This window comes from Quercus robur, chromosome 8 (genome assembly GCF_932294415.1).
Source record: "Quercus robur chromosome 8, dhQueRobu3.1, whole genome shotgun sequence".
In the NCBI taxonomy this organism is placed as follows: domain Eukaryota; kingdom Viridiplantae; phylum Streptophyta; class Magnoliopsida; order Fagales; family Fagaceae; genus Quercus; species Quercus robur.
In genome coordinates, this window is record NC_065541.1 from 42580569 (window position 1) to 42607890 (window position 27322).

A 27322-nucleotide genomic window follows, 5' to 3' on the forward strand; every position below is an offset into this window, starting at 1 on the left:
TGGATGGTCTGGAAGGACACCCACACCCAGACAAAAGTGGTTAAAGGGTGAAATGGTAAAAAACCAGTCATGGTAGGCGGTATATAAGGAGCCTCCACTGTGTACAAGAGGATCATCATCACAGCAACAATCATAACGAGAAAGTCACAACATTACAACAATCACATCACAACAACATCGGGAAAACAACATCACACGAGCAACAACTAAAAAAGAAAAGAGTGGGAAAAAGCAAAGTAACGAAATAGGGAGAAAGAAAAACAGAGAGTAGGTAAGAGTATGATGGCAGGCATGCACCAATAGGCTAATCCCTTCTCTCTCTCTAAAAGTCTACCTTCTATTAAGGATTAAGGATTTCTCGGAGCATAAGTCATTTAGGCCCATTTTTTCAAAATGGATAATTTCTACGGCAGGACCTTCCTGTGAGGTTATCCACATTGAGGAAGTAGTTCCCTCTTTGGTCTTGGTTCCGTAATGCAACTAAGCAGGGCAGACTAACCATTTCTCCTTTGATTTTATTGATTAAGTTTCAGTGTTATTTCTCTTTTATCCTTACCATTTTATTCGTAGTGTGTTTCTATTGCGGTAATTCTTTTTTTTTTTTATCATATTTGGAATTCTTTACTTGTTTTAACTAACAGTAAGCACTTATCCTTTATTGTGCTATATTATATTTATCTGCCGTAATTCTTTTATAACAGTTTCATCTGTCATAGGCATATGACCAAAGTTTCAACAAATGGGTTTTAGTTTGCACACAAGCCGGTTCAAGGTGAGTTGCAATTGGACTAGTCCTGACTCTCCTACCCAGAACCTTTGGGCTGCAGTGTGATAGGAGGCAGCTCAGGCCACAATCTCAAAAAAGGCCCACCACGATCATAAATTAAATGTACTCTTAAATTCTTGTGCTATGATACATCATAGATAATTTTTCTGAAGAATGAGAGCTCCTCCCTCCCAAGGGCCTTGTCTTGAATATTAATTTATAGAATTCCTCCCAAGAAATTTAGAGCAGTTACTCTTTTAGTTTTGTTCTTAAGTTATGGAACTCTTCTCGCACCATTTTCAATAAACCTATCACATAATTTACACGCACCATTTTTTTTTAACCATATTATAATTTCTATATTCTTTAGCCCACTCGTTGTTCTCACAATTATTCAGCAGCCATATCTCAAAGTATGTAGCTGATGAAAGATCAGCAATAGCCAAACATCCTCACAGTTCAAGTAAGTAAAAGAATCTCTAAACTTTGACGTGGAAATTGGGATGAATGGCTCATTAATCTTAGTGCCAAATGATATATTAGGGCAAAAATTATACTTTTCCAACAAAAGTTACAAAATATTTCACCCTAATTATACTTAATCCCCTTATCTATCAAAATACATTATTAACCCTCAAAGTTATAATTTTATTTCAAATTTCAATGTCTCCCCTTTTGTTTATTTTGGTGTTTCTTGTAGCATTTTAATATTAATTAAATATTGAATTTAATATTTTAATGCATAATAAGTTGGCAAATTTAATGTAAAGATAAGTGAGTTAATGTGGTAGATGAGGAGTTAATATAATATCAAATTTGGAATTCCACATTAATAAGGAAAGAGACTCTTTATTTATTTATATGAGTGATGATTTATTGGGCTTAAATGCAATGAAGGAGAAATTGGGTCAGACACACTTGCATGAAGGTGAATGAATGAAAAACTAGAATAGGACACATTTGGGATATGAAAATTAATTAATTATTAATTACATGATATATTTAATATCTTTTGACATATTTTGCTCAAAAAAAAAAATCTTTTGACATAACTTATATTTATTTATATTTATTTTACGAGTATAAGGCTAACCAAATAAATTACCAAATACTATAGAAGAAAATATATATAAACAAATGCTATAGATATTTTTTTAGAAGAAGAAAGATAATATATATATATATATATATATATATATATACACTGCAGATTAAATGCATTGTTTCTATTTTTTAATTAAAAATAAAAAATTGCATTGTTCATGTTAAAAAAAAACTTAATAAAAAAAGGATATTGAATGCTTTCCTTGAAAAATAAAATAAAGTATGGTTAAGACATGGTCAAGTGGCCTGATGGATAGGTGGGGGATAAGACTAAGGTTTGAAAAGTTTTCTAACTTATAACTCATTAAAATCACGTGGGGGTGGCGGACAAAACGAAAAGGCTATAACCAACTCAAGGTGGTATGTATTGGGAACTTTTGTAAACCTATAACTTGTTGATATAAAATTGTTGTGGATATAGTATTATTTTATTTTTGCTGAACCTAAATTCTTGAAGATCTTCAAGTTAAAATATTCAAAAACTTTTTGTAAGGTAGACAAAATGGGTTATAGTTGCAAGTCTAGGTGTTCATACTTGCATCTTGCATGTAGCACTGCCACTAAATCTAATGTACTTAACATTAAAATACCAATTTACCCTTCTAGACAAAATACAAAACTAAATTGTTTTTTAATACCAAATTATGTTGTTGTTAACTGTGGGAGAACTTTCGTCTCGGCCCTCAATCAAGTATTGTTTGCTTTGGGATGGACAATGATCGACCTATGTCTCACCCTTCCTTAGGCCAAAGGCTTATAAGGCAAGGGTGGGAGGCGTCTCTCCTCGATGTGGGATTGAGCAAATTCGTGCAGGTGGGACGTAGGTCGATCCTTGCCCATCCCAAAGCGAACAATACATGATTGGGGGTTGAGACGAAAGTCCTCCCACAGTTAACAACAACATAGATGGTAAGGGATTAAGTGTAACCTACTTTTGAAGTTGAGGGGTTGATCTTGTGTTTCCATAGTTTAGGGTTGAAGTGTAATTAGGGTGATAGTTTGACGAAAAGTGTAATTCCACCCTTTTTAAAAAAAAAAAAATATATATATATATATATATATTAGGTTAAGCGATGTGTGGTGCAAAACCAAAGACGAAGCCAAATCTTACTCACAAAGTCTTTTACCTCAAGGAGGATTAACCAATTAACTACCCAAGAGCTTAAAATATGTGGAGCTTTGATTATTAAATTGTCCAAATTAATTTCTCATGTACGAATGATTTCACTAATTGTTTATTACTTCCAAGATAATGATAGAATTGACAGAAGGGTGTAAAGTGTAACATAGGTTATAATTTAGGGTGTTAACCATGCATTCTAAAAGTTTATGATGCAATTTGTAATTTGGAATATAATTTAGGGTGGTAAAGTGTATTTTCCTCCAAAATTTTAAAATGCATAGAAACATAAAGCTAAACCAAACTAACCCTTGATAGATTTAGGGTTAAAACTGCTATAAAACTTCCATTCTTTATAATGGATTTATTTTGCTTGTAGGGTTGGTGGTTAAGTTGTCAGAGAATTTTTCTTGATTCGGGTTTTCTTTCCATCACCGTATTGCATTATTGCTTATGTTATTTTCTTCTACTTTGATTATTGTGATATGGTGTGTATGTTTTGACATAGCGTTAAACCTTGAGCATAATTAGATAATAAATTAAACTTGGCTTAAAATTAGTTAATTGGTGCAATCGGGCACTAATTTGTCCCAACACAAATTACACTTTTAAGTTATTAAAATAGAAAATTTATGTTTCTCAAAAAAATAAAAAATCTAGGGTAAAATATTATTTTGGTCTCTAAACTTCACCAAAAATTTGTTTTTCGTCCCTAAATCTTAAAAAATTCATTTTTCGTTCCTAAACTATTGAAAAGTTCATCTTTCATACCTAAATTATTGAAAATGTTTTACTTATACTCTTAAACTTTACAAAAAGTTTATTTTATCCCTAAAATTTAGGGATGAAAAAAAGAACGTTTTTTTTTTATAAAAAAAAATTTAGTAAAGTTTAGGAATGTAAATAGTATATTACCCAAAAATCTATCTAAAAGTCATGTGTGACAATTTCCTTTTCTCTTTATAGTTTATATACACATTATCTCCCTCTCGTCTTCTTTTTTTCTCCCTCAAAGTCCACTATGTTAAGTTGCATGTTTATACCCTTTTTTTTTCCCAGTGATGCTTGAAAAATACACCTGGTATGTGAAATTATTTTCAAAAACTTTATGAATTAAATTGATGAGTTAAAGACATGACTCGAGAGTTGAAACTAGCGCTCTTTTGCATTGAAACCAAACTAACCAAGACATATTTAACACTTGTCACATGATTGCATTATGTTAGGTTTAGTGCACAAGAGCATTAAATCCAAGTCTTACTCAACATGTTAATTTAGAAACGAAATTGAATTTAGAAACGAAATTGAATCATATTTATAGACTAAAATTGTAATTAGACAAAAGAAATTATAAAATGTTGATCTTACCAATCTTGTCATCCATTTTTTTTTTAAATGGTAAAAACACTATTTTGGTCCTTACATTTTGAGAGTACAATCAATTTGGATCCCACATTTTGATAACAATCAAATTGGTTCTTATTATTTCCAATTTGCAGTCAATTTGGTCCCTACCGTTAACTTACTAACGAAAAATATCTACGTAGAAAATGGATTGCATAGTTGGTATATTAAAGCTAACATGGCCAATAAAATATTAATAGAAAAGTTTTAAATTAACATTTAAAAATACCATGTAAACATTTGAACAATCAAAAATTCCACGTTAGAGAAAAAAAAAAAAACACAAAAATTAAATAATAAAAAAATCATCAGAGTTATAAGGCCAAAAAAAAAAAACCTTAAAATTAAAATGAATCAACTTAATCTTTAATCTTCAAACAAGAAGAACACGAAATATATATTAAAAAAAAATCAAATAGGAAGAGCAAGATTTGTAATCTTGAACCCTTTCATCAACATTTGCTATCTCAATACAGAATGTCTATACAAATTATTCCAAAAATAAAATCAACATCATAAGTTAAACCAAAAATTTCTCTTTCACAAAAATATGATTCAACTAAATACATATTCAAACTTGTATAGCCAAAACCCAAATTAAAAAAATTAAAAAAAAAAAAAAAAAACCAACATTTGCAATAACCCACATCTTACTGCCCTGATTCCTTAAATATTCATCTTAGAATTCTCAGCAAATTTGGAAAATTGCAATAGGTGAAAGGGAAAGGATAACCCAGATCTAGGTGGAGGAGATGGAGTTGGAGTCGTCCATGGCAGATCGGCGATCTCGGCCACGACAGATGAGGTTGGCTACGACGTGGATGGCAGCGACACAACTGTTTGGATCTTAAGTTGACTGATCTAGGCATTGCTGGCCGGGTCAAGAACTGTGGTTAATGGGTTTACTTGTAGCTCGGTTGACTCGTGGTGGAGTGGTTTTCGACAGTGCTGGGATTTGGGATTTACCCACAAAGCTACGCACGCTAAAAGTGTGCGTTTAGCTACTGATTAACTTATTTTATTTTACTATTTAACTTATTTTTACTATTATTTATAAGCCTCATTGCACTTTTTGGTACTATTTATAAGTCTCACTATACTATTTCATCTAACTTTTACCTTTATCTACAGTACTTTTAGTAAAAAGTTTTCAGTTTTAGCAAAATAAGCAGATTTCAAATAAACCCTAAATTTGATAAACTAGGAGCCTGTTTAGTAGAGAAGTTTTAGTAATGTTGTTTGTAGTTTTTTGAAATACGTGTAAGTAAAAAAGTGTATGGAAATATGTGTAATGTTGTTTAAAAACTGAAAATGATTGTTTGAAATGTCCTACTAAACAGGCCTAGATGTTGGGTTAATTTTAACTTTATGTTTTTTATTTTTTAAAGTGTTTGATGAATTTTTTAAAAACAATTTTGGTGTTTTTTTGGGTTTTTATTGACGTGGAGTTTTTTATCATTCAAATGCATACATGGCATTTTTAAATGTTAATTAAAATTTTTTTTATTAATATTTTATTGGCCACATAAGCTTTAATGTGCCAATTATATAATCCGTTTGTCATATAGACATTTTTCGTTAGTATGTTAACGGTAATGACCAAATTGACTATAGATTGAAAATAATATGAACTAAATTAATTATTACCAAAATGTAGAGACTAAATTGATTGTGAACCCAAAATAAAAAGATCAAAATGGTATTTTCGCCTTAAAAAAAAAAATACTGTCATATATTTCAGTCATGCCAGGTGGCCTCACGAGAGGGCTTGGTGAACCCTTCCCCCATCACCAGAGGTGGCTGAATCAGAACTCGACAAAACTCAAAAATCAAACCCTCTTGCCCTTGGGCGGTTAAGTCTGTTTTTTGTTTTCGGGAACAACAAAAATACAATCTCCCCAGTCCCCACAACACAAAATCACAAGTCCCAAAAAACACTTTTCTTTGAAAACTGTTACCAGAAATTCCTCACCTTTTTCCATATGTCACTGCACATCTTCAAAGAAACCCTCAAGCCCTGCACCAAAAACCCATCTTCGTCGTTGAATTCCACATCCATAACCCAAAGCTTTGACCCCATAATCCCTAGAAAACCCCCAAAGTCCACTCTCTCTCAACAGCTTCTGCGCCTCCAAGACCCAGAGGATCTGCCCCAACCCCAAAAACCACATTGCTTACCTAACCAACAACCTCAAGGTCATAGTGATGAAGAAGAAAAGGAAGAGGCAGAAGAACCAGATAGATTTGGGAGACCCACCAAATTGGGTCAGTTTCAGTTTGAGCATACAGGACCCTTTGAGCCATTGGTTCTGTCCTCACAGGGTGAAATTCCAGTTGTACAGGTGATTTTTTGCTTAGCAAGTTTCTGTCTTTAAGAACCCATTTGTGATTTGTGTATATATTGTGTAAATGAATTTGCTGGATTTAAATTTTTGGTCTTGCTTTGTGCATAGTTTTCTTTTGAAATATTTTCAATACTTGCTATTTGCTTGTTCTGTATAATTCCTTGGGATTAGAGAGAAACGAATTGGGAAAGATTGATTAATTTGGCTATTCATGAATTTCCCTTTGGATAGTGAATTGTGAACTGTGAGAGAGAGAGAGAGAGAGAGAGAGAGAGGGTTTAACTCTCAGTTTTCAAATTCAATTGGATATGTGCTTAAATGCATATTGAAATATTGATTTTGTTTAGAGAAATGATATGTTCATAACATTTTCACAACAAATCTTAAGTGGCAGGTTATTATTGGTTGTTATTATTAGGGCAAAAAAAGTAATCTCAGTGTTAAGTTCAAATTTAAACCAATAATAACTAACCACCTATGATTTATTGTGAAAATGTTGTGGATGTAGCGCTTCTCGTTTGTTTAAATGGATCATAGGAGTGCTTTCCATAAATAGTAGATATTTCATATATGATTTTGGGAAATACTAAACATACAAAGAGTTTTACATAATTAATTTTGCAAACTAATGTGGCAGCCAAATTGTCACATGATATGTATCATAATATTACTCCACAGGGAAAGCATTAATTAGTGAGTATGGGTCTACCAGACTGTTTTGGATACTGAATCATGTTAGAGAGAACACTGAACTTATACATTTTATATTCCCAAAAGATATATGAGAAGAACTGGAAAGTTGAAATTTTATAATAGGCTAATGTTACAGTGGTTGTTAAAGGTTTTTTAGTTTTTAGTTTTTAGTTTTCTTTTCTTTTCTCTTTCCTGCCCACTTCTCATCAATTATGGCCAGTTTGGATGGAGGGGAACTGAAAAATGAGTGAAAAAAAATTCTCTACTGTGGGGAAAGCACAAACTAATGATAGTCATCTCCATGAAATTTTCACCATTAGTGTAAATTGCTCTTCTTAGCAGATATCTTGTTCATTATAACAACGAAGACCCTACAGTGTCAAAAAAATTTTTCCATGGTGAAGCTCTAGATGTTTTTGGAATTCTGTTCATAGGAATCAATGCTTTTCAGGTTCCCGCGGCTATCAACTGTAGGTTGCTTGAACATCAGAGAGTAGGCGTGAAGTTTTTATATAGTTTATACAAGAACAACCATGGAGGCATTCTTGGAGATGACATGTAAGTACACAGGATTTTTTGAGTTGCTCATATAGTTCATGTTTTGTTTCTGGATGAGTCATTTCAGAAAATGGGTTTCCCTGAAATTAAAGAAGAAAATGCTGTTGGGTACTGCCCAACCCACAATAATTAGATCTTATTATATATTTTAATAAGATTTAATAATTCAAATTATAGAAAAATCTCAATCGATCAAAAAAATTCAAGATTATAATACAAATATGAAAGTTTTGATGTTTAATATAAATAGTAAAACATGGAACTAAAAAAATGACTGATAATTTTGTTTTCATATATAATGACACACCTTAGCAAGGAAAATAATTATATTGCTGATAAAAGTATAAAATTTCAGTCAAGATGAAGTATTTTTGTACATGTATAATGCGGGAGATATTTAATACATGTTACTGAGAAGCATGAACATTCCAAAATCCTTGGCATATCCATGTCAGACACATGTTGGACACAGATGCTGGGGACACTCCTGCATTCGGGTCCTTAGTGTGTTAAGAGGAATAAAAACTATTTAAAAGATTCCTTTAATTTAAGATATGTTTTTAAATATTTTGATAGTTGTTATCTATTTTTGAAAATAAACATAAAATATGCCTAAAAATAAATAAAATATACCTTAAGATATTAATTGATCAATTAATAAAATGTCAAATCCTCATAGTGTCATTTCCTAATTTTTGAAGAAGTGATGTGTCCATATCCATGTTTCACAGATGTGTTTTTATACTTTTAATTATAGAACACATGTATTTTTGGAGTATTTTTGTTTCCTACAATAAACAAGAGAATTTTTTTTTCCCCAAAAACTACATATATACGTTTAATACATGGCATAGTATGCATATTTTTTACCAACTATGTGTGCAGGTTCAAGCTTTGAGAGTGGCAACTTTATGGCAAAAATGCTGAAGGGTATGACATTATCCAAGCCATACCTCCCAGGACCACACTTCAGTGGGATCAGCACTATGTAATGATCCTTCTGATATTGTGTGCACTGTAAATTTTGGATATGTTAGATGGTAGGGGTGTATGCGTGCATCTCTGCTTGTATGTGAACATGGGCATATGTATGTGGCTTTGCTGCTTCTGATTACTGCATTAAACTTTCTTGTGGGTAATCAAGTTCTTCTCCCTATTTTAAATTTGAACAGGGGACTTGGCAAGACCATTCAAACAATTGCCTTCCTGGCTGCTGTATATGGTAAAGACAGAGAAGGTGTTGATTCAACAATAATGGATCAGGTAGGCAAAAAGGGCCCCGTACTAATAATTTGCCCCACTTCTGTTATCCATAATTGGGAGGATGAGTTCTCTAAGTGGGCAACCTTTAGTGTTTCTATTTACCATGGTGCAAACCGCGATCTAATATACGACAAGTTAGAAGCACACGCAGTTGAGATACTTATTACCAGTTTTGACACATACAGAATTTATGGCAGCATCTTGTCTGAGGTTAAGTGGGAGATTGTAATTGTTGATGAGGCACACCGGCTTAAGAATGAAAAGTCAAAGCTTTATGGAGCATGTTTAGAAATTAAAACCCCAAAACGTTTTGGTCTGACAGGAACTGTAATGCAGAATAAAATAATGGAATTATTTAATCTCTTTGACTGGGTCGCACCAGGATCCTTGGGAACAAGGGAACATTTCCGGGAGTTTTATGATGAACCCCTCAAGCATGGTCAGAGGTCAACTGCTCCTGAGAGATTTGTTCGGGTTGCTGACAAGCGAAAACAGCACCTAGTGGCAGTTCTTCAGAAATATATGTTGAGAAGGACAAAGGAGGAGACTATTGGCCATCTTATGATGGGAAAGGAAGATAATGTTGTGTTCTGTGCCATGAGTGAATTGCAAAAACGGATTTATAGTAGAATGTTACAACTACCAGACATCCAGTGCCTTATAAATAAGGACCTGCCATGTAGCTGCGGAAGCCCTCTTACTCAAGTTGAATGTTGCAAAAGGACTGTACCAAATGGAGTAATTTGGCCTTATCTTCACAGGGACAATCCTGATGGTTGTGATTCATGCCCCTTTTGCCTTGTCCTTCCCTGCCTTGTTAAGTTGCAACAGGTTAGCAAGCTCTTGAAAATTGTTGCACTGTTTTCTTATTATTACAATCATTGCTGAAAAATAAAGAGGCATTAAGTCATAATATAAGGAGTCTATCGCAACTTTATTTTTTATTATATTTTCTGAAGGACTTGTTGCTGCAGTTTCCTAGACCAGGCAAACCTTTGTATTTATATTATTTTTAACAAATCCAGAAGTGAGAGCTAGAGCAATTTTTTTTTTGCTGGGTAATTGTTTATTCAGGGGATCAAACCCCCAAGCTAGCAGTCACTTGAGGAACCGGGTACCACTTGGGCAACAAGGCTGAAGCTTGTTGTGTGTGTCTTCACATTAGCTGAAGCTTGACTTTGAGATTGAAGTATAAGTGCTTTAAAATTTTCAAAATCTTTTTAAGATTAATCTACAATAGATGAAATGAAAATTGTAATTAAAAAAATGGAATTTAAACATAGTAGAATGGTATTACCTACCATGAAAATTAAAGAAAACTTGTGGACCATTGAGAGTTTACAAAATAATTACAATTGCATTTTGAGACTTTGAAATTCATCCAGTCTTATTCAACAGTCATCACAATTGATTTATTTGTATTGATCCTAAGTCATCAAGAACTTTTTAGGCTTCTGTTAAGCTATAATCAATCTAAAGTGTGAATCAAAATAAAGTTAAACTGTACTGAAAAAGAAGAGGATGTGAAACTTGTTTTCGTTTTTCTCTCTTATTGATGATAAGATCCTGGTATGTTTGGTTTACATAAGAGGCATATAAATTTTTAATAGAAAATCTTGAGACACCAAGCTTGTGTTGCTCAAGTGCCTTGCATTTTAGTACATATGCTTCCATTAACATGTGCATCAGTGCTTGAAGGCTGCCTTACGAGGAAGCTCCAAAACTTCAATCCTCTGAAAATGATGTTCATAGTCAACATTTAATAAGTTATGTTGAGGCAGTGAATTGTGATTTTTACCTTCTTATTATAAGTAGAACTTTTCATATAACTCTCCCTTGCTTATAAAGGGCAACCTCATTACTTTTATAAAAATAAAAAATAAAAAAATGTAACCCAATTGCTTAGCCAATTGATACCCAGATTACCCTTTTTATCATAATGCAGAGATGCTTCAGCCAACAGTTCGATTTAGGATGGTTATTTCAATGCTTGAACTAAATGGTGTTCCCAGCTGTTTCAAATAATTATATATACTATTGTGATCTTGTTTCTTCTTTCCTATCTTCTAGATCCTGTTTCATATCATTATATTTATTTCAAAAAATTATGTTTGGCTTTGTGCATATTTACCTTTTGGAAACAGATAAGCAATCACCTGGAGCTGATTAAGCCTAACCATAAGGATGATCCAGATAAACAAAGAAAAGATGCAGAGTTTGCCTCCGCTGTCTTTGGCCCTGATATTGATTTGGCGGGAGGGAACACCCAAAGTGAGAGTTTCATGGGCCTAAGTGATGTCAAACATTGTGGCAAAATGCGAGCACTGGAAAAGCTAATGCTTTCATGGGTTTCGCATGGCGATAAAGTTCTTTTGTTCAGTTACTCTGTCAGGTAATGTGCCATTATTTTACAATGTAGGGCCCTTAGTTCAAGGTTCTTTTATTTTCTATTTGTAAGGTATTTTAATAATATTCGCTCTGCTAAGGTCTGACAACATGGTTTTCCAGTTTCAATATATCATTCTATTATCTGGTTTTTCTGTTTTCTGTCTGGTCATTCTAAACTCAGTATAAAAGAATTTTAAATAAGAATAAAGTAGAGTAGCTCATTGACTAATTTGGATAACAAATTAACCATTACGGCCATTCCTTATATTTAATCAACAATGTTTATCAAGTTTGGAAAATTATGAAATTCTTAAACCTCAACTCCACATTAATGAATTTCTAAGAAACAAAGTCATAGGCACATAGGTGCAGAGCTAGGCCGCTACTAATTGGTCCACCGTTTACCTTTCCTGGTCTTCCCATCCTGACAACGTGGTTTGCTTTCTCATCAAGCTTTATTGGGGTCAAATTGTTCACTTTGTAAAGATCAAAAACAGCTAGAAAAGGAAAGATTCTTCTGTGAGTGTTAGCAAGAAACAAAAAGTTGTGCTAGTTCCATGAGAATTAGGCATGAGAGAGAGAGAGAGAGAGAGAGAGTCCTAAGCTGCAGTCATTTGATGTTCACCTCTGTGTAAAAGCTGCTAATTTACTATATGTTCTGAGAATGCAAGGGCCAGGAGCTAAGTATCTTCCGTTACCTTCAATTATTGATGAGGCTACTTGTAGCTAAAGGGCTTTTAGAATGTAAAGGGAAGCAAAAAATGGATGAGGAAGGTGAACGCTAGAAAAACTACTATAGGGTAGTTGGCGATTCATATTTAATGAAGTTGTAAAAATGTTGGGTTCCTGTCCAATCTCTCATTCTTCTCGACTCACAGGGTAGGAGCCATTTTGGTTTACAGATCTTTTGCTCTATAGATGTGAAGATAAGCAAATATGTTCTTTAGGAAAAATATTTTTGAGGATTTTTTTGTGTTTGGCTTTTTTATTATTTCTGATGGTTATATATTTGACATTTGAGATGACTAATGTTCTTTGTCAATGAATTCTCTCCATTTGCCTTCTTTTGTTGGGTGTGACGTTACCTGCTCATGAAATTGATCTACTTTCTTAGGATGCTGGACATACTGGAAAAATTTCTTATACGCAAAGGATACTGCTTCTCAAGGCTTGATGGTTCCACCCCAACCAACTTGCGCCAGTCTCTAGTTGATGACTTCAATTCAAGTCCAAGCAAGCTAGTAAATTTTCAAACTCAAAATTAAATGTTCAGTTTGTGATCCAAATTGCTAATGGGCTCTAAATTCTTGTTTCAGGTGTTTCTCATATCAACCCGAGCTGGTGGGCTTGGATTAAATCTTGTCAGTGCAAATCGCGTTGTAATATTCGATCCAAACTGGAATCCCGCCCAAGACTTACAGGCCCAGGACAGGTCCTTTCGATTTGGACAGAAGCGGCATGTTGTGGTTTTTCGCCTTCTTGCAGCTGGTTCCCTTGAGGAACTTGTTTATTCCCGTCAAGTGTATAAACAGCAGCTATCAAATATAGCCGTTTCTGGAAAATTAGAAAAACGGTACTTTGAAGGTGTTCAGGTACATTCACTTTTTGTGGGTGGCGGTGTTCTTGATTTTTATGTTTGTTTTCAAATATTAGATTTCTTGTGTTTCACTTTATTAGCTCCATATCAGGATTGCAAAGAATTTCAAGGCGAGCTTTTTGGAATCTGCAATTTATTTCGTGATCTATCTGATAAGCTCTTTACCAGCGAAATCATCAAATTACATGAAAATCAGGGACACAAACATGGGGATCATCTTAGTATGAAAAAGGGATTAACTGAACTTGGAAACAATTTTGTTTCATCCAAGGAAGTGGGCGTTACATTTTCATCTGAGTCTGAAACCAGAGTGCCTAGTGACTCTGAGAGGGTTAAAAGAAGTAAACCAGTGCTTGAAGACATGGGTAGGCTTATCTTGTTCTTTATAATTCAATTTCTTCTGTTACTATTACTCTGCATTCACATTCCCTTTTTATACCCCCCCCCCCCCCCTTCTCTCCTCCCCAGCATTTTGAGGAAGATATTCATTGTCCATCTATTTAAACAAGAAGCACTAGTGAACATTATAAACAATAGATGTAGGAAGTTAGTTGTGTTGATGACATCTTGTTTCTCACCTTTTAGGATCCCTATAGGCAGACATTACCTGCTCTGCAGTATTTTTTGCCTCATTGAATACATGAAAAATACAGATGGCACCTGTTAAGATGAGAACTGCTTGTGCAGTTGTGCAGGTGCTACTATGAGAAGAGGCAAGTCAAAAAGACCTTGGGCCATTGCTGTACAAATAGAATTATTGGCTTCGAACTTCAGAAAGATTTTAGCCTTTTATTTGAATTTTCCCTTAGTGGCAATGGGGTTGAGATAGATCTAAGTGTTGGTTATTGTTTAGAAAAACTCTAGCCTATCCCAGATAGTTGGGAACTTGGGATACTAGTGGAAAATATTGGATCTATAGGCCATTGACCTAAGGATTTTGCATTGATAGGGATTACAATAGCCAGTAGGTAGGGTTTTTTAAAAGGATTTCACATACTTATTAAATCAATCAATGTTTTTGTGTTTAGGCATTGTATATGCTCATCGTAATGAAGACATTGTCAATGCTGGACCTGGGATTCAAGGGAAGTTGGATATAAGCATCCCTCAGAATGATAGCCATATCCCTGCAGCAAGGAGGAGCAAACCAGATGGCGTAAGTGAGAAAGAAAATGTTCCTTCAATCAAAGACCAGAAGAGAAGCCAATACAGTCTCATTGCTCGGTTCGCAGGTATGGGAGAATTTGAATTTAGCAAGTGGTTACTTTCTGCAACTCCTTTGGAGAGGGAGAAAGTGCTTCGAGACTACAAAAAGAGGAAGGAGAAGTTACCTAATGGTTGAAGCACTTCCTAGTGCAGAAACAATTTTTTTCCCCATCAGATGTATAACAAATAGCTGTAACTGTTTAATGTACATTGTTGTATCATAAAGATCTATTTTCTTTTTCTTTTCTTTTTTTTAATTTTTGTATAGCATTCCATGCTTGTAATATTTGAATGTAATACCTCAGATAGATTAGTAACTACACTCATTTAGCTGTTTTCCAGTTATTCAACTTTTCTGAAAATTGCGTTGAACTTGACAATACTGATTTATCCAGACTCTGACTTTTGTACATTACGGAGTAGAGACACTGTTCAATTATTTCATACCAGCGTTCCTTTGCAACAGTGGCCAGAGCAAACTGGCTGTCCATAATCCTGATTACTTTTGTTTATTGTTGGCTTGAATAAACTGCACCTAGTGCACATGGGATACTCCAGTGAAGTCAATTCCTTCTTGCCGAGTTTGATCAGTATTTAGTTTTTACACTTCTTTTGGGTTTTGCACGCTTTGTTTAGAGAATTTGTGTTAGCTGCAAGTGATTATTTTTCAGGTGTACTTGAGATTTGTGTTTTGTGAGTTCTTTGTGCTACCTTTGTAGATTCTTTATTTTTAGTAAAATTTTCTTCTCGGTGCCTCTACTGGACATAACAAGGGTGAATCATGTAAATCTTTGTCTTTCATGTTACGTTTGATTTTTCTATTATTATTTCACATAAATATACCATAATTAACTACAGTCGCAATGAATTGGTATCAAAGCTTCTACTATCTCAACAACTTTTTACTTAAATTAAAATAGTTGTCTTATTTAATTCGTGTCACATCTAAGCAGTGAAGTTGTCCAGTGTTGGTTGCAAGCATAGAGAGCAATCCATCAGGAAATTAACATCATGAAAGCAGTTACATTTAAGCTGACTTGTCAGTAGCGTCAATTTTGTGTAAAAAAGATTTTACACATGAGAAATGTTAAGGACACAACTTATTGCACAACTTTTGTGACAACTCGCCACATGGCGAGTTATGAGTTATGAAGAAAAAGTGATGGGTCTATGTGATTGTGAGTTCATGTTTCCATTACTCACAACTTGCCTTGTGACAAGTTGTGGCAAAAATTGTGCAAGTTGTGATTTTAGGATTGTTCTTTACACATCAATCCATTTGATTGCACTAAGATGCATGACACATAAGAGAAATGTTAAGAACACAACTTATTGTACAACTTTTGTTACAACTCGCCACATGACGAGTTATGAGTTGTGAAGAAAAAGTGATGGGTCCATGTGAGTTCATGTTTCCATTACTCACAACTTGCCATGTGATAAGTTGTGGCAAAAATTGTGCAAGTTGTGATTTTAGGATTGCTCTTTACACATCGATCCATTTGATTGCACTAAGATGCATGACACATGAGGGGTAGTTGCTCATGAACCAGTGAGTTTAAAAGTGGAATGGATTGCAATTGCGAGTGAATGCAAAATCCTCTAGCTCAGTTAAAATCCTGAAAGCACGCCATAGCTTGCTTCACTTATTGTACCAGAGTTTGGTGAGCCTTTAGTGGAAAGCATATTCATGCCAAGCTAACCACTTTGCCGAAAGAATTACTACACCTTGTCTGCGGTCTTAAAAGTGTCAAGGGGTTTATAGGCTATAAAAGCTGCGAGATGGTTACCATTTGGTGAAGCCTGAGGAGATTAGCCACACTACATACCGATTCCATTATGTTGAGGGTAGTCTAGATCATTTTTGGGGTTAGTTTGGGTATTTTGGCGGATCTTAAGCTTCTTTAAATGCCTAAATGATTCTCGTATTCCTGGCTTACATATTAGGAGAGGGGAAAAATTGGAATTAAGAAGGAGAAATAATATCATGTATCATCTTTGATTACCAAAAATCTAGTGACACATAATATAGACTTGCACAGGCACACACCCCTTAAACGATGTTGTACATGCAATTTACCTTATCTCCTCTGTCAAAAGTGATTTTATGCTTTTGAAAAGACTGACTGAAGGAGAGGAATGCAGCTACTCAGTTGAAGGCTTGAAGCTTAGGAGACCATGTTGCTTGATTTGGGAACAACTATAAAACATCTAAACAACTATTAAACAATGCATGCCTAAATGGCCTGTTATGCGTACCCTGATTCACCTAATGGCAGATGTTATTGCAAGCATGCCTTTTCTTAGTTTCTCATTATAACAAATACATGTGTCAGATAGGGTAATATCATGCACTCATGTACATATTGGCAATATAATCTCTTCAATCAAAACTTCAAACCGATAGTACATATTGACATTAAAACCTCATCAATCAATATTTTTAACGAGGCTTTTTTTTTTCTTGGTAAGTTGTTCCGATGGTTTTAAAACAAAAATTTTAGCCCTCCATAGAAACAAGGAATTTATCCCTTTCAGTGTGTGACAAGTAGAGAGCTAACCTAAATGCAGGAAAAGATTCAGAGCGAAGGTAATTATCATAAACTCCCGCTATTAAACTCCCTTCAACTTGAAAAAAGAAAAAAGGTATACAAGAGGAAGAGGAGTATTCATCATATGGGGTGGAGGATTAATAATCTCTTCCCTACTGCCGACAGATAGGCTCATACTTCTTTTCTTCTTCCTTTTGTTTCCACTGAAAGAACTGAAGGATAAAGTGATGGTTCCCTCTACTTCAGGGGAATTGGAAGGCAATGTTTGACCTCAGCATATACAAGATGCTGGTGGAGACAGCAGTCACAGCACGTATTTAGAGAATTTTTGTACCTGCCTCCAACAGATTCATAAATTACCTAATCTACCAACAGTGTTTACTGATATTCTGACAATACTGGCAGCTATCTTCTCTGCATCTTGAACCTGGAAACTGGCTTTGAAGGTTGGGAACTGGGAGACTGCAGAACCCAAACCATCAAATTTGACATCAATGGACAAGTTACTAAGCCCCACGGTACATAAAATCTACTGCAAATAACAAGTATACCTGTGATGAAGTTGCAGATTCTTGACTGGAATTAATGTGTGTATTGTGAGTGTGCTCTATAATGGAGCCTGTAAAAGCCTGTGAACAATATATACTACTTAATAATTGGTAAAGGATGACATAGTTGGTAGCTAATGTTCATTTCACCCAATTGACAAGAGACATACCTTCTGAGCATCGAATCCTGGTTTTGAAGACTGGGCTGGAACCTGTAAAACAAAGACTGCTTAAATGATTTCGATAAGAATTGTAAACAATCAGTACATCTCATGACTTTCACAAATGCCACTGCCCAACTAGTTGTGGTATTTGAGATTGGAAAAAGAAGCTTTTCTCCAAAAAGAAGTGACTAAAATTACAGAGCAAAAATCCATAATTATGGTTTCAAAACTCAAATTCTAGCACCAGTTTTATTTCTTTTTCACAGCTGCAACATGGGAAGAATTTTTTTTTTAATTAAAAAAAAAAAAAAACACATAAAAACAAAGAAACCAAAAGAACTGCAACTGGTTCCTTTTAAGAATAATTATTAAAAATTAGTATTTATGTACTAAAATTGACATCATTCCACATCTATTGGCTTGAGTGTATCCAATAGGAATTCATTAAAATATTTTACATAATAATGTATACTTTTTTCAGGTTTATCCATACAAACTAACATTAATTCCAAAAGATATTAATTTTCAATCAGGTTTCTTAGTAGTGAATATCAAGCTAAAAATAATTGTCATTCGTAACAAAAAAGAAACCTGGATTTTGTATCATATCTTACCTGGTATTTCCACTTATACATTTTAATATTCTCATTTCAGTTTCGCTCATTTTATGAACTGCTATTTCTTAAGAACTCACCATTCAAAGTACTATATAACATAGCTGGCCTTATAACAATCTTGGAAAACTTTCCCTTTAACATTATAGATATTCTACAATCACACAATACTCCTAATGTGCTTCTCCACTTTAACCACCTAACTCTTCTCTTATAATTTCTCTTCCATTTTACCATCCTTAAGAATTATTGATCCAAGATATCAAAAGCGCTCACTCTTTGATCTCTCTTAACCATCAAGTTATTCAGCTCTATCTTTATTTCTCCTGTTACTAAACTTACATTCCATTACTGTGTTTTAGACCTTCTTAACCTAAAGCCTTTAGATTCTAAAGCCTCCCTCCATGATTTCAACTGTGTTTTAGACCTACTTAACCTAAAGCCTTTAGATTCTAAAGCCACCCTCCATGATTCCAACTTGACATAGACTCCATGTCTAGTTTCATCCGGTAAAAGTATGTGTCCATTTGTTATTGACAGAAAAAGTTAAGCTTTAGCTGTAGAGCATTAGTTTACAGCTTTTGTGATAAATAACTTTCACTAAAAAAAAAAAAAAAAATTAGAGTTTAAAGCAACATTCAGAAATTTTAGCAACTTTATAATTTTTTTTTTTTTTTTTTTTCATTTCTCTTGTCTTGTAATCTGTTTGGTACCTCTCTTGTTTTCATTTCTCTTGTCCTAGCAAGTTTATAAATATTCTTTTCTCCCTCCTTCATCCCCTTAAATTTAGCCTCTTAAACAGACCTTTTTGCTTCCCTATTCACCACTTGATAATTTTCATAAGTGGCATTGTCTTTACATCTAGGTAGGCTTGTATAACTCTCTTTTTAAACTAACTGCTACTTAAACCTCCTCATTCTACCATTAAGAGCCCGTTTGGGATGAGCTACAAGCTTCAGCTTATTTGATTTTTTAGCTTTTTTTTTGTACTATTTATGGATCCCATTGCATTTTTTTGTACTATTCATGGGTCTCATTGAACTACTCAATTAGCTTTTAACCTTATTTTTTACGCTTTCAGCAAAAAAATTTCAGTTTCAGCTAAATAAACTGATCCCAAACAGACCCTAAGTCTCCTACGACGGCAATCCACATGTTTTACATTCTCCAAATATAATCTTTACTTGCATGTTGTTTGGAAAGATAATCAAATAAGGCAACAACACCAGAGAAGGAAGCAGCAAGAGTGCAGCAGAGTTTAGAAACAAGCTATAGATACCTCACTTCTTGATAAAGGCGCTGATTGAACATTCTCCTTCACTTCAGGGAGCATCAAGGCCTTCTCAGGAGGACTGGATTTTATCACATTGTGTAGCAAACTTTTACCATGTGATTTTTCATCTGAATAGATATGATACAAAAATCAATCTCAGCAGAAATTGAGAATATGAAATTACAGCAATTGGCCAAAGTGACCAGCTCATAAATTTTACTTGACACTGTACAGTGTGTTATGACTATGAAGGGTATAATAGAGACTTGTTATCACAATTAGTCAGAACTCTCCTGTCAAATTATGATACCATAAGAACAAAAGGGGGTGGGGGTGGGGGTGGGTAGGGAAGGTGGATCATCGGTCTCTGGCATATAAAACCGGGCTGAAGTTGTAAGGGATGATTAGTAGTGTATCAAAGATCTAGAAGCTAATATAATATTTAAGAAAAGAAAAGAAACCATACAAAAGAAATGGTTAAAGACTAACCTTCGGGTACAGATTGCACTGCCAAACCCATACACTGCATTAATTGTTAAAAAATCAGTGACTCAAAAAAATATAATTTCAGTAGCCGATATAAGTTAATAAACAATAACACCAAGAAAGAAGAGTATGAAGATGCTACTCACATTTAGTTGATCGGTCAAATCTTTTTGAGGATCACACTTACTTAGAAACTCTTCAGAGGCAGACTTTTTATCTTTTGTCTGCTCCAACAGTTCTCTTGACTGATACCCCTATTTGAAAAGTGATTGCAACTAATTGTTTATTACAAAATCCAATTTTATTGGAAATCATTTTTCAATATTTCTAGCCAAAATCTTACAATGTAATCCAAAGCATTACCTCTGAATGTCTGAGATTGGTATCAAGAGATTTCTGATCTGATAACTTATTAAAATCATCTTTAATTTTCTCATCTTCAGCTTCAAGTTCTTCTTCTTCAAGTTCATCCAACCTGGACATCAAACGAGCATATTCTTCATCATCAACTGCAACTTGTTCATTTTCTTCAACAGTCTCATTGCCACATTCAGCTTCAAGTTCTTCTTTCTCAAGTTCATCCAACCTTGACATAATGCGAGCATATTCTTCATCTTCAACTGAAACTTTTGCTTTGTCTGCTTCAGAAGAGCTAGGAGCATCTTCCTTTGGTGGACCTGAAAATAACATTCATGTCTTAAGCACTGATAGGCATCAGGATGGTAATCATTCCAATAAAATTATAAACAGGGTTGGGCCAGAAAATTATGGACTGGCTCAATTCTATACTAGCTGATGTAACTAATATAAATTCAATGAGAAAGCTAAATTCTAGAGCATATACAATATTACATGCATTTATAATCGTTGGCAAATGGCAACTAAGATCTCTGGAGGGCCTGGAAAAGATTAACTGTGACATTCAGCAATTTTCTAGAAAAGAAGTTTGTTAATTGTTAAATATAATTATTTTTACTCATATGAGAAGGAGAAATGGCTTAGTTCTGTTTCCCTTAGTAGCATATGCCACCTCTTCTACTCATACAAACTAATATTAGTGCTTTGATGAATATTGATACAAATTGATTGCCAGACACACACACACACACACACACACACACCCAGAAACGAGAAAAAAAAACAATAAATTTGAAATTACCAAAATTGTAATTAAACCATCCAGTACTTCTATAATTATAACTCAACTACATTTCAAGTTTCAGAACCAAGCTACTGACAGAAGACAACAAGAGGCAAGAACCTGCCTGATTCAGATTCCCTTTCAGTAGAATTTTCCTCCATATAATCTTCTGTTATCTCTAGAAGACCTTCCTGTTGTAAGTATGAATGAGAATACAAACAGGTAAATGTGTATGTAGAGCCAAATAAAAGATTATAAATACAAATATCACATCAGGAAATGATAGAAAACGTTCTTTAAAGGAAGCAAACATAACAGCTTAAGTCTCTATATTGTCAGAGACAAGGCATAATTTATTTATTAACATTCAATCACAAAGTGTCATAAAAGAGGCCAAAAACCAAATTCCAACCTTTTAAGTTTTGGTGAATTGTCATTCTTGTCCCCAAAGTCTTTTATCATTTTAGTACTTAAACTTTAGCATTTCTATCAAGTTGGTACTTCCATCCATTGTCGTCTATCACCTTATCATCTCCATCAAATGTGATGCAACATAATTTTGCTGGACTATTATGCTACTGCCCCTCAGATATTGGAAACCTGATATTGGACCATGAACAAATCTGCTTGCCTACCAGACATAGATTGAGAATCTGCTGCCAATTCTTTTGGTGGAAGGACACTTAAAAAACAAGGGGTCTCTACTCTCCAAGGAACCTCTACAGTATACTCATGTTATATCATTCTTATAATCTCACTTCACTAATCTCTCATGAGTGGAGAGTCTTCGTTAATTGTTAAACATAATATATTGAGTAATGTTTGGAATTGTAGCAGAAACCACTCCAACTTGTACCAATCCACTTCCTGCTGCTTGTCCCTAATTGCATTCCAAGTGGAGTTGCAAGTAAACTGTTCTGAAAGTGAAAGTAAACACCTGACAGAACCTTCTTACTGCAATCTGACTTGAAACAGGCCAGCTAGAATGGCAAACAGGTCTCCAGACCTTGAAGGTGTCAAATTCCATTGACCATCTTTCCAGACATCAGAAACCCTTGCCACAATGAACTCCCAGCATCACAAACTACTCTACGACCATATTTCAGCAGCAACACCACATCTGGATGCCAATTGTCCCCCCACAGAAAAATATTTTCTCGCTTTCCTACTCCATGTTTTATCAAGGGTCAAGTATGATCCCTTAGCTTCATCATCATTCTCCGACCCCATGAACTCCCCTGCTGTAATTTAATTGACCATAAGCTCCTACCCCTCAGCAGATAATGTATCCAATTTGGGCAAACAAATTTCATACATGTATTAAAACAGCAGTCCTATTCCAATCATAAATCCTTTTAGGTCCCAAAACTCCCTACAAATGATAGCTTCTAAGATGTCAAAGATTAAATTATGGCAGTAATTCTCTCCACCAAAGGCTGACAGTCTCTAGCGTTCAACCACCCAGAAATCTGTGGCAACCTAAAATATCTACCCAGAAGCCTTCCTTCCTTGAAGCTAAGAATAGACAAGGTCTGATCTGTAATAAACTCAGCAGTTCCAGCAAAGAACACTTCACTCATACTAGAGTTAGCAGACAACCCAGATAAGTCCTGACTGATAGTTTCAAAAAAATCATAAGATCATCGGCAAAAAACAAGTGAGTAGGGTGGATATATGGACATCTTGGATGAAACTTGAACTCCTTGCTCTCCACAGAAGCTCTTTGCAACAACCTATAGTATATTTCCATTGTGATAAAAAAGAGATATGGAGACAGGGGGTCTCCCTGTCTCAGCCCTTTCATACCTTTAAATTACCCTACAAAACTTCCATTTAGGGAAGTTGAATATATTGGAAGTTAAAACACACTCTCTAAGGAACAACCCAAGTTACCCAACTTCAGTCTTCCTACAACTTTTTTGGTTGATTGAAAGGACTTGAACCTAGTGATTGCCTTGGATATCAAGAAAGCACATAAGCCAGGGCTTTATCGGTCTAAAAAAATTGACTTTTTTGCTATCTGTATCTTAATATATGCTGAATTTGAAAACAATTGCATTCACTATCCCCATATGTCTAACATCCACATTATTATATATCCTTGACGGCAACTTACACTTTCACAATTTGCATCATGATAAGCAAAATCAATACACATTTTGAGCACTCTAAACTTATAAAATCTTAAAAAACATTGCGAGGTCCTATCTTGTAAACTAACTCAATCCACTAAAACAACAATAGCTCACACTACACACTCACTGACTACTCAAAATGAATTCAATTTTCATGCCTCATAAAAATCATTCATATTTCCAATAACTTATAAACAGTGAGAGAGACAGAGAGGCGTACCGCAGCTTCGGAAGCCGTAGAATCGAAAAAGGAAGTCTCGGCTTTAAGGTCCCGCATGATTGCCTTAAGGGACTCAACTTGGGACTCCAAAACCTTCCCTCTCCTTTTCAAAATCTCCACAGTCTGTTTCGATGTTCTCTCTGCATAGTACCCTTCTCCTAAAAGCACCATAATTTCATTCGTGTGTATCAAACGCCCCGGAAAAAACGCAGCTTTTCCAAACGGAACCTATGCAAATACATAAATACGGACAAAGTTTCAAAAATATTAACCATTGGTGAAAAAAAATAGAAGAAAAGGTAAAAGGAGTGTGTTTACGATGATGTTGTGGTGGAGTTGTTCGGGGAGTTTCTGGACGAGGTTGATGAGATTAGAGTTGTCGGAGATGAAACCTCGTACGCGGTTGAGTTCGTTTTGTATCTCCGCGAGCTTTTCCTGCACGCGCTTCACGGCCTTCTGGGCATCCTCTGCTGGGAACATCTCCGCTAGTGAAGTCACTGTCCCCGTCCCTTTCTTCGCAAACTCTTCCATTTTCGCTAGCTTTTTTGTGTGAATTGAAGCTTGATGTAGCGCAAAACAATGTCACAGTAAAGGTGGGTATGATTGCTCAGGACTCAGGCACAGTTTCGGAATTACATATATAAAGCTGGATTTTACCACCAAAAAAAAAAAAAAAGTCAAATTACATAATTTGTATAAAAGAATTTTATATTTAACTAGTTTAATTAAAATTTGTATTTTTTGTTTATAAAATATCAAAAAAAACTTATCAATTTTTTTTTAGTGCTTAATTATTTTATTATTAAAAAATATTGTACACCAGTAACTAACACACACGATACACGAGATAGTTAAATAAAAATTAAAAATATTTATTTTGCTTAAAGGCCTATAACTTGACTTATAAAAAATATATAACTTGAAAATGAATGAAAATAAGTAATTTTTTGAGTAAAAAAAAGTAATTTATTATTCAATATAATGATTTAGAAAAATTCTTTTTATTATTATTCTATGGTGATAACTTCACACAATACTCAACTGCAATTAAATCTAATGTCCACCACCAATCTAATTTATGTTATCTTGATAATAGATCTACAAATTGTATTATCATATCCTCCATTATTTAGAAGGTAACTTAAATAATGATTGTATGTAATGTATAAATTTTATTATTTTACAATATAAAATTATTATGATAGATGATTAAAATAATTAAAATAAAATCTAATGTTATGGAAATTTTTTGAAATAGAATTTTAAATTTCTTAAAACTTAGTTAATAGAGTTTTTATTTTACCTAAAAGTGAAGATAACCATAGGCCCAATTTTTATTTTATAACATAGGATGTTACAATTAGTTTCGTACCATGTGTAATATGTTAGTCCAATATGATAGTTCCAAATAATATCCTAATACATATCTATATGAGTTTTCTTTTTAATGATGCCATAAAGGATGGAGTTTAATAGAAGTAATTTAAGATCCAACCTATCCAATAATTTTTTTTTTTTTTTAAATTAATTTCAAAAGTCTTTTAATTGTAATTTTTTTTTTAATCATAAAATAGACTCTATCTAAACTCTAAAGGAAAGCATTCGAAATGATCACATCATTGATACCATATCATGATGGTTGCAAATAACAATATTATTATTCATGATTAATAGATGAACGATGAAACTGTGAATTAACAATTTAACAATTCAAATACCAAGTTTAAACTACAACAACACATATACAAAAGATTTCAAATATTGGAACATACTTCTTCTTTCATTATTAAATCAAAACCAAAGTTTCAAAGGTAATTCCAATTCTATTAAACCCAACACATACACACATATGAACATAAAGAATTCCAAAAATAAATACAGCAATCACCAAAAGCCTTTGCCTAATACAGTCACTATTTTTTTTTTTTATCAGATTGTGCGTTCTTTAGTTCTTTTTCCTTTTATGTTTCCTCAAACTTTTTATAATTGACCAAAATATCTCTCATATATGTTAATTTTAAACCTGATAAGAAAACGTTACATACCTTTTGTTTTGAAGGCACTCCAAAAACCAAAATCAATGCAAGAGGCTGTACATACAAAAAAAAAAAAAAAAAAAAAAAAAAAAAAAAAAAAAACCAAACCTAGAAAGTACCCAAACCAAAATAGCTCTCCCTCACAAATTCAAAGATTAAGGGTTGCACCTAAAACAAAAAGAAATTTACATTGCTAATCAATACCTTCAAAGACATATTTATCTGTGACTCAAATTAACAAACCAAAACCAAATACAAATTTCCATAGAGCATAAATCAAAGAGAAGACTACCAAACGTATTTGCAACACACACAAACCAAAAACAAAAACTCGTCGCACTACCAAGAGATCTCTCATCTAAGGCAAAGCCGCATTGCTTTATATATATATAATAGAGAGTCCTAACAAGAGTCTCTCTCTCTCTCTTTTTCTTAATCCTAAAGTTTTTTTTTTTTTTTTTTTACATGAGTCTTTCTTCTTCTTTTTTTGAATTAAATCAAATTAAAAAATATAAATAAAAAATGCTAATATAGAAAATTATGGAAAGGTCAACCAAAAGTCAGATATATATATATATATATATATATATATATTATAATAGGTTTAAACTAATATAGCTTAGCACAATTTTATGCATGGTTCCAGTTAGCCATGGATTGAAACTCTCTTAAAAAAAAGGCACAATTTTATGCCTTTCAAAATATACCTAGGTACAAAATTTGTTCAAAAAAAGTAAATTTTTTATATTCAACATACACAATTTTTCAAGGATTGTTTACAATTCTGTATATTTAACATATATTTTTTATAAAAAAAATATTGTTCACAATTTTGCATATTCAACATACAAAATTTTTCAAATAATGAATACAATTTTGTATATTTAATGTATGTAGAAAATTTTGTACATTTAACGTACACAAATTTAAAAAAAAAATACACAATTCTATATATTCAATATACAACAATTTTTTAAAGAATATACATAATTATGTACATTCAACACATGCATTTTTTTCAAGGAATGTATTTATTTCTATACATTCAATGTACATAATTTTTCAAAGAATGTACACATTAATTATGTATATTCAATATACGCAATTTTTCAAAGAATGCACACAATTTTGTATATTCAATATATACAATTTCTCAAATAATGTACCTAATTATATAAATTCAAAGTACACAAATTTTCAAATATTGTACTCGTTTATGTACATTTAACATAAAAATTAAAAAAAATTCAAATAATGTACACAATTATTTATATTCTACATACGTAGTTTTTAGAAGAATGTACACAAATTTGTATTCAACATACACAAATTTTCAAATAACGTACACAATTCTATACAATGTTAAATTTTTCAAAGAATGTACACAATTTTGTGTATTCAACAACACAAATTGTGAAATAATGCACACAATTCTGTACAATCGATGTAAACATTTTTCTAAGAATGTATACAATTATATATATTCAATGTACATAATTTTGTACATTCAAAGTACACAAAATTTCAAATATTGTACACAATTATATACATTCAATGCACACAGTTTTTTAAAGAATGCACATAATTCTACATAATTTTGTGTATTCAATGTACACAAATTGTGAAATAATGCATACAATTCTATACAATCAATGTACACATTTTTCAGAAAATGTACACACTGACAAATATTCGAGAAGTTTAAGGTT

At 33.4% G+C, this 27322-nt stretch overlaps 2 protein-coding genes across 6 annotated transcripts; one reads left to right on the forward strand and one right to left on the reverse strand.

Moving 5' to 3' along the window:
- The first annotated feature begins 6244 nt into the window (after positions 1–6244).
- On the forward strand, positions 6245–14838 carry LOC126695566 (switch 2). 4 transcript variants are annotated; one of them, XM_050392372.1, is made up of 9 exons: positions 6554–6736; positions 7884–7990; positions 8876–8978; positions 9163–10084; positions 11398–11645; positions 12756–12882; positions 12958–13233; positions 13330–13603; positions 14267–14838. In XM_050392372.1, the coding sequence occupies exons 2-9, from the start codon at positions 7966–7968 to the stop codon at positions 14578–14580; spliced, it is 2289 nt and encodes a 762-aa protein (XP_050248329.1). In that variant the 5' UTR covers positions 6554–6736; positions 7884–7965; the 3' UTR covers positions 14581–14838. The 4 variants fall into 4 exon arrangements, 3 of the variants coding, with proteins under 3 accessions (XP_050248327.1, XP_050248328.1, XP_050248329.1); XR_007646056.1 differs by lacking the exon at positions 8876–8978 and having other exon boundaries at positions 6245–6736; positions 13319–13603; positions 14267–14436; XM_050392370.1 differs by lacking the exon at positions 8876–8978 and having other exon boundaries at positions 6248–6736.
- Positions 14839–16826: 1988 nt separating this feature from the next.
- Positions 16827–24205, reverse strand: LOC126695567 (uncharacterized). Of its 2 annotated transcripts, none has more exons than XM_050392375.1 (10): positions 23896–24205; positions 23578–23805; positions 21347–21413; positions 20445–20758; positions 20228–20326; positions 20085–20118; positions 19602–19723; positions 17715–17756; positions 17548–17625; positions 16827–17458 (listed from the first exon to the last, which is right to left on the reverse strand). In XM_050392375.1, exons 1-10 carry the CDS (start codon positions 24106–24108, stop codon positions 17402–17404), a joined length of 1254 nt encoding a protein of 417 aa, XP_050248332.1. In that variant the 5' UTR covers positions 24109–24205; the 3' UTR covers positions 16827–17401. The 2 variants fall into 2 exon arrangements, with proteins under 2 accessions (XP_050248332.1, XP_050248331.1); XM_050392374.1 differs by having other exon boundaries at positions 20228–20335; positions 23896–24203.
- Between the last annotated feature and the right edge of the window lie 3117 nt (positions 24206–27322).

Excerpts from the sequence above, each read along its gene's own strand:
- LOC126695566 (XM_050392370.1), top strand. The coding sequence starts at position 6,377 with ATGTCACTGCACATCTTCAAAGAAACCCTCAAGCCCTGCACCAAAAAC. Across the intron at positions 7,991-9,162 it reads GGCATTCTTGGAGATGACAT|GGGACTTGGCAAGACCATTC; the intron begins GTAAGTACACAG and ends AAATTTGAACAG. Across the intron at positions 10,085-11,397 it reads GCCTTGTTAAGTTGCAACAG|ATAAGCAATCACCTGGAGCT; the intron begins GTTAGCAAGCTC and ends TTTTGGAAACAG.
- LOC126695567 (XM_050392374.1), bottom strand. The coding sequence starts at position 24,108 with ATGGAAGAGTTTGCGAAGAAAGGGACGGGGACAGTGACTTCACTAGCG. Across the intron at positions 20,336-20,444 it reads CCAATCTCAGACATTCAGAG|GGGTATCAGTCAAGAGAACT; the intron begins GTAATGCTTTGG and ends CTTTTCAAATAG. Across the intron at positions 17,626-17,714 it reads CAGGATTCGATGCTCAGAAG|GCTTTTACAGGCTCCATTAT; the intron begins GTATGTCTCTTG and ends TATTGTTCACAG.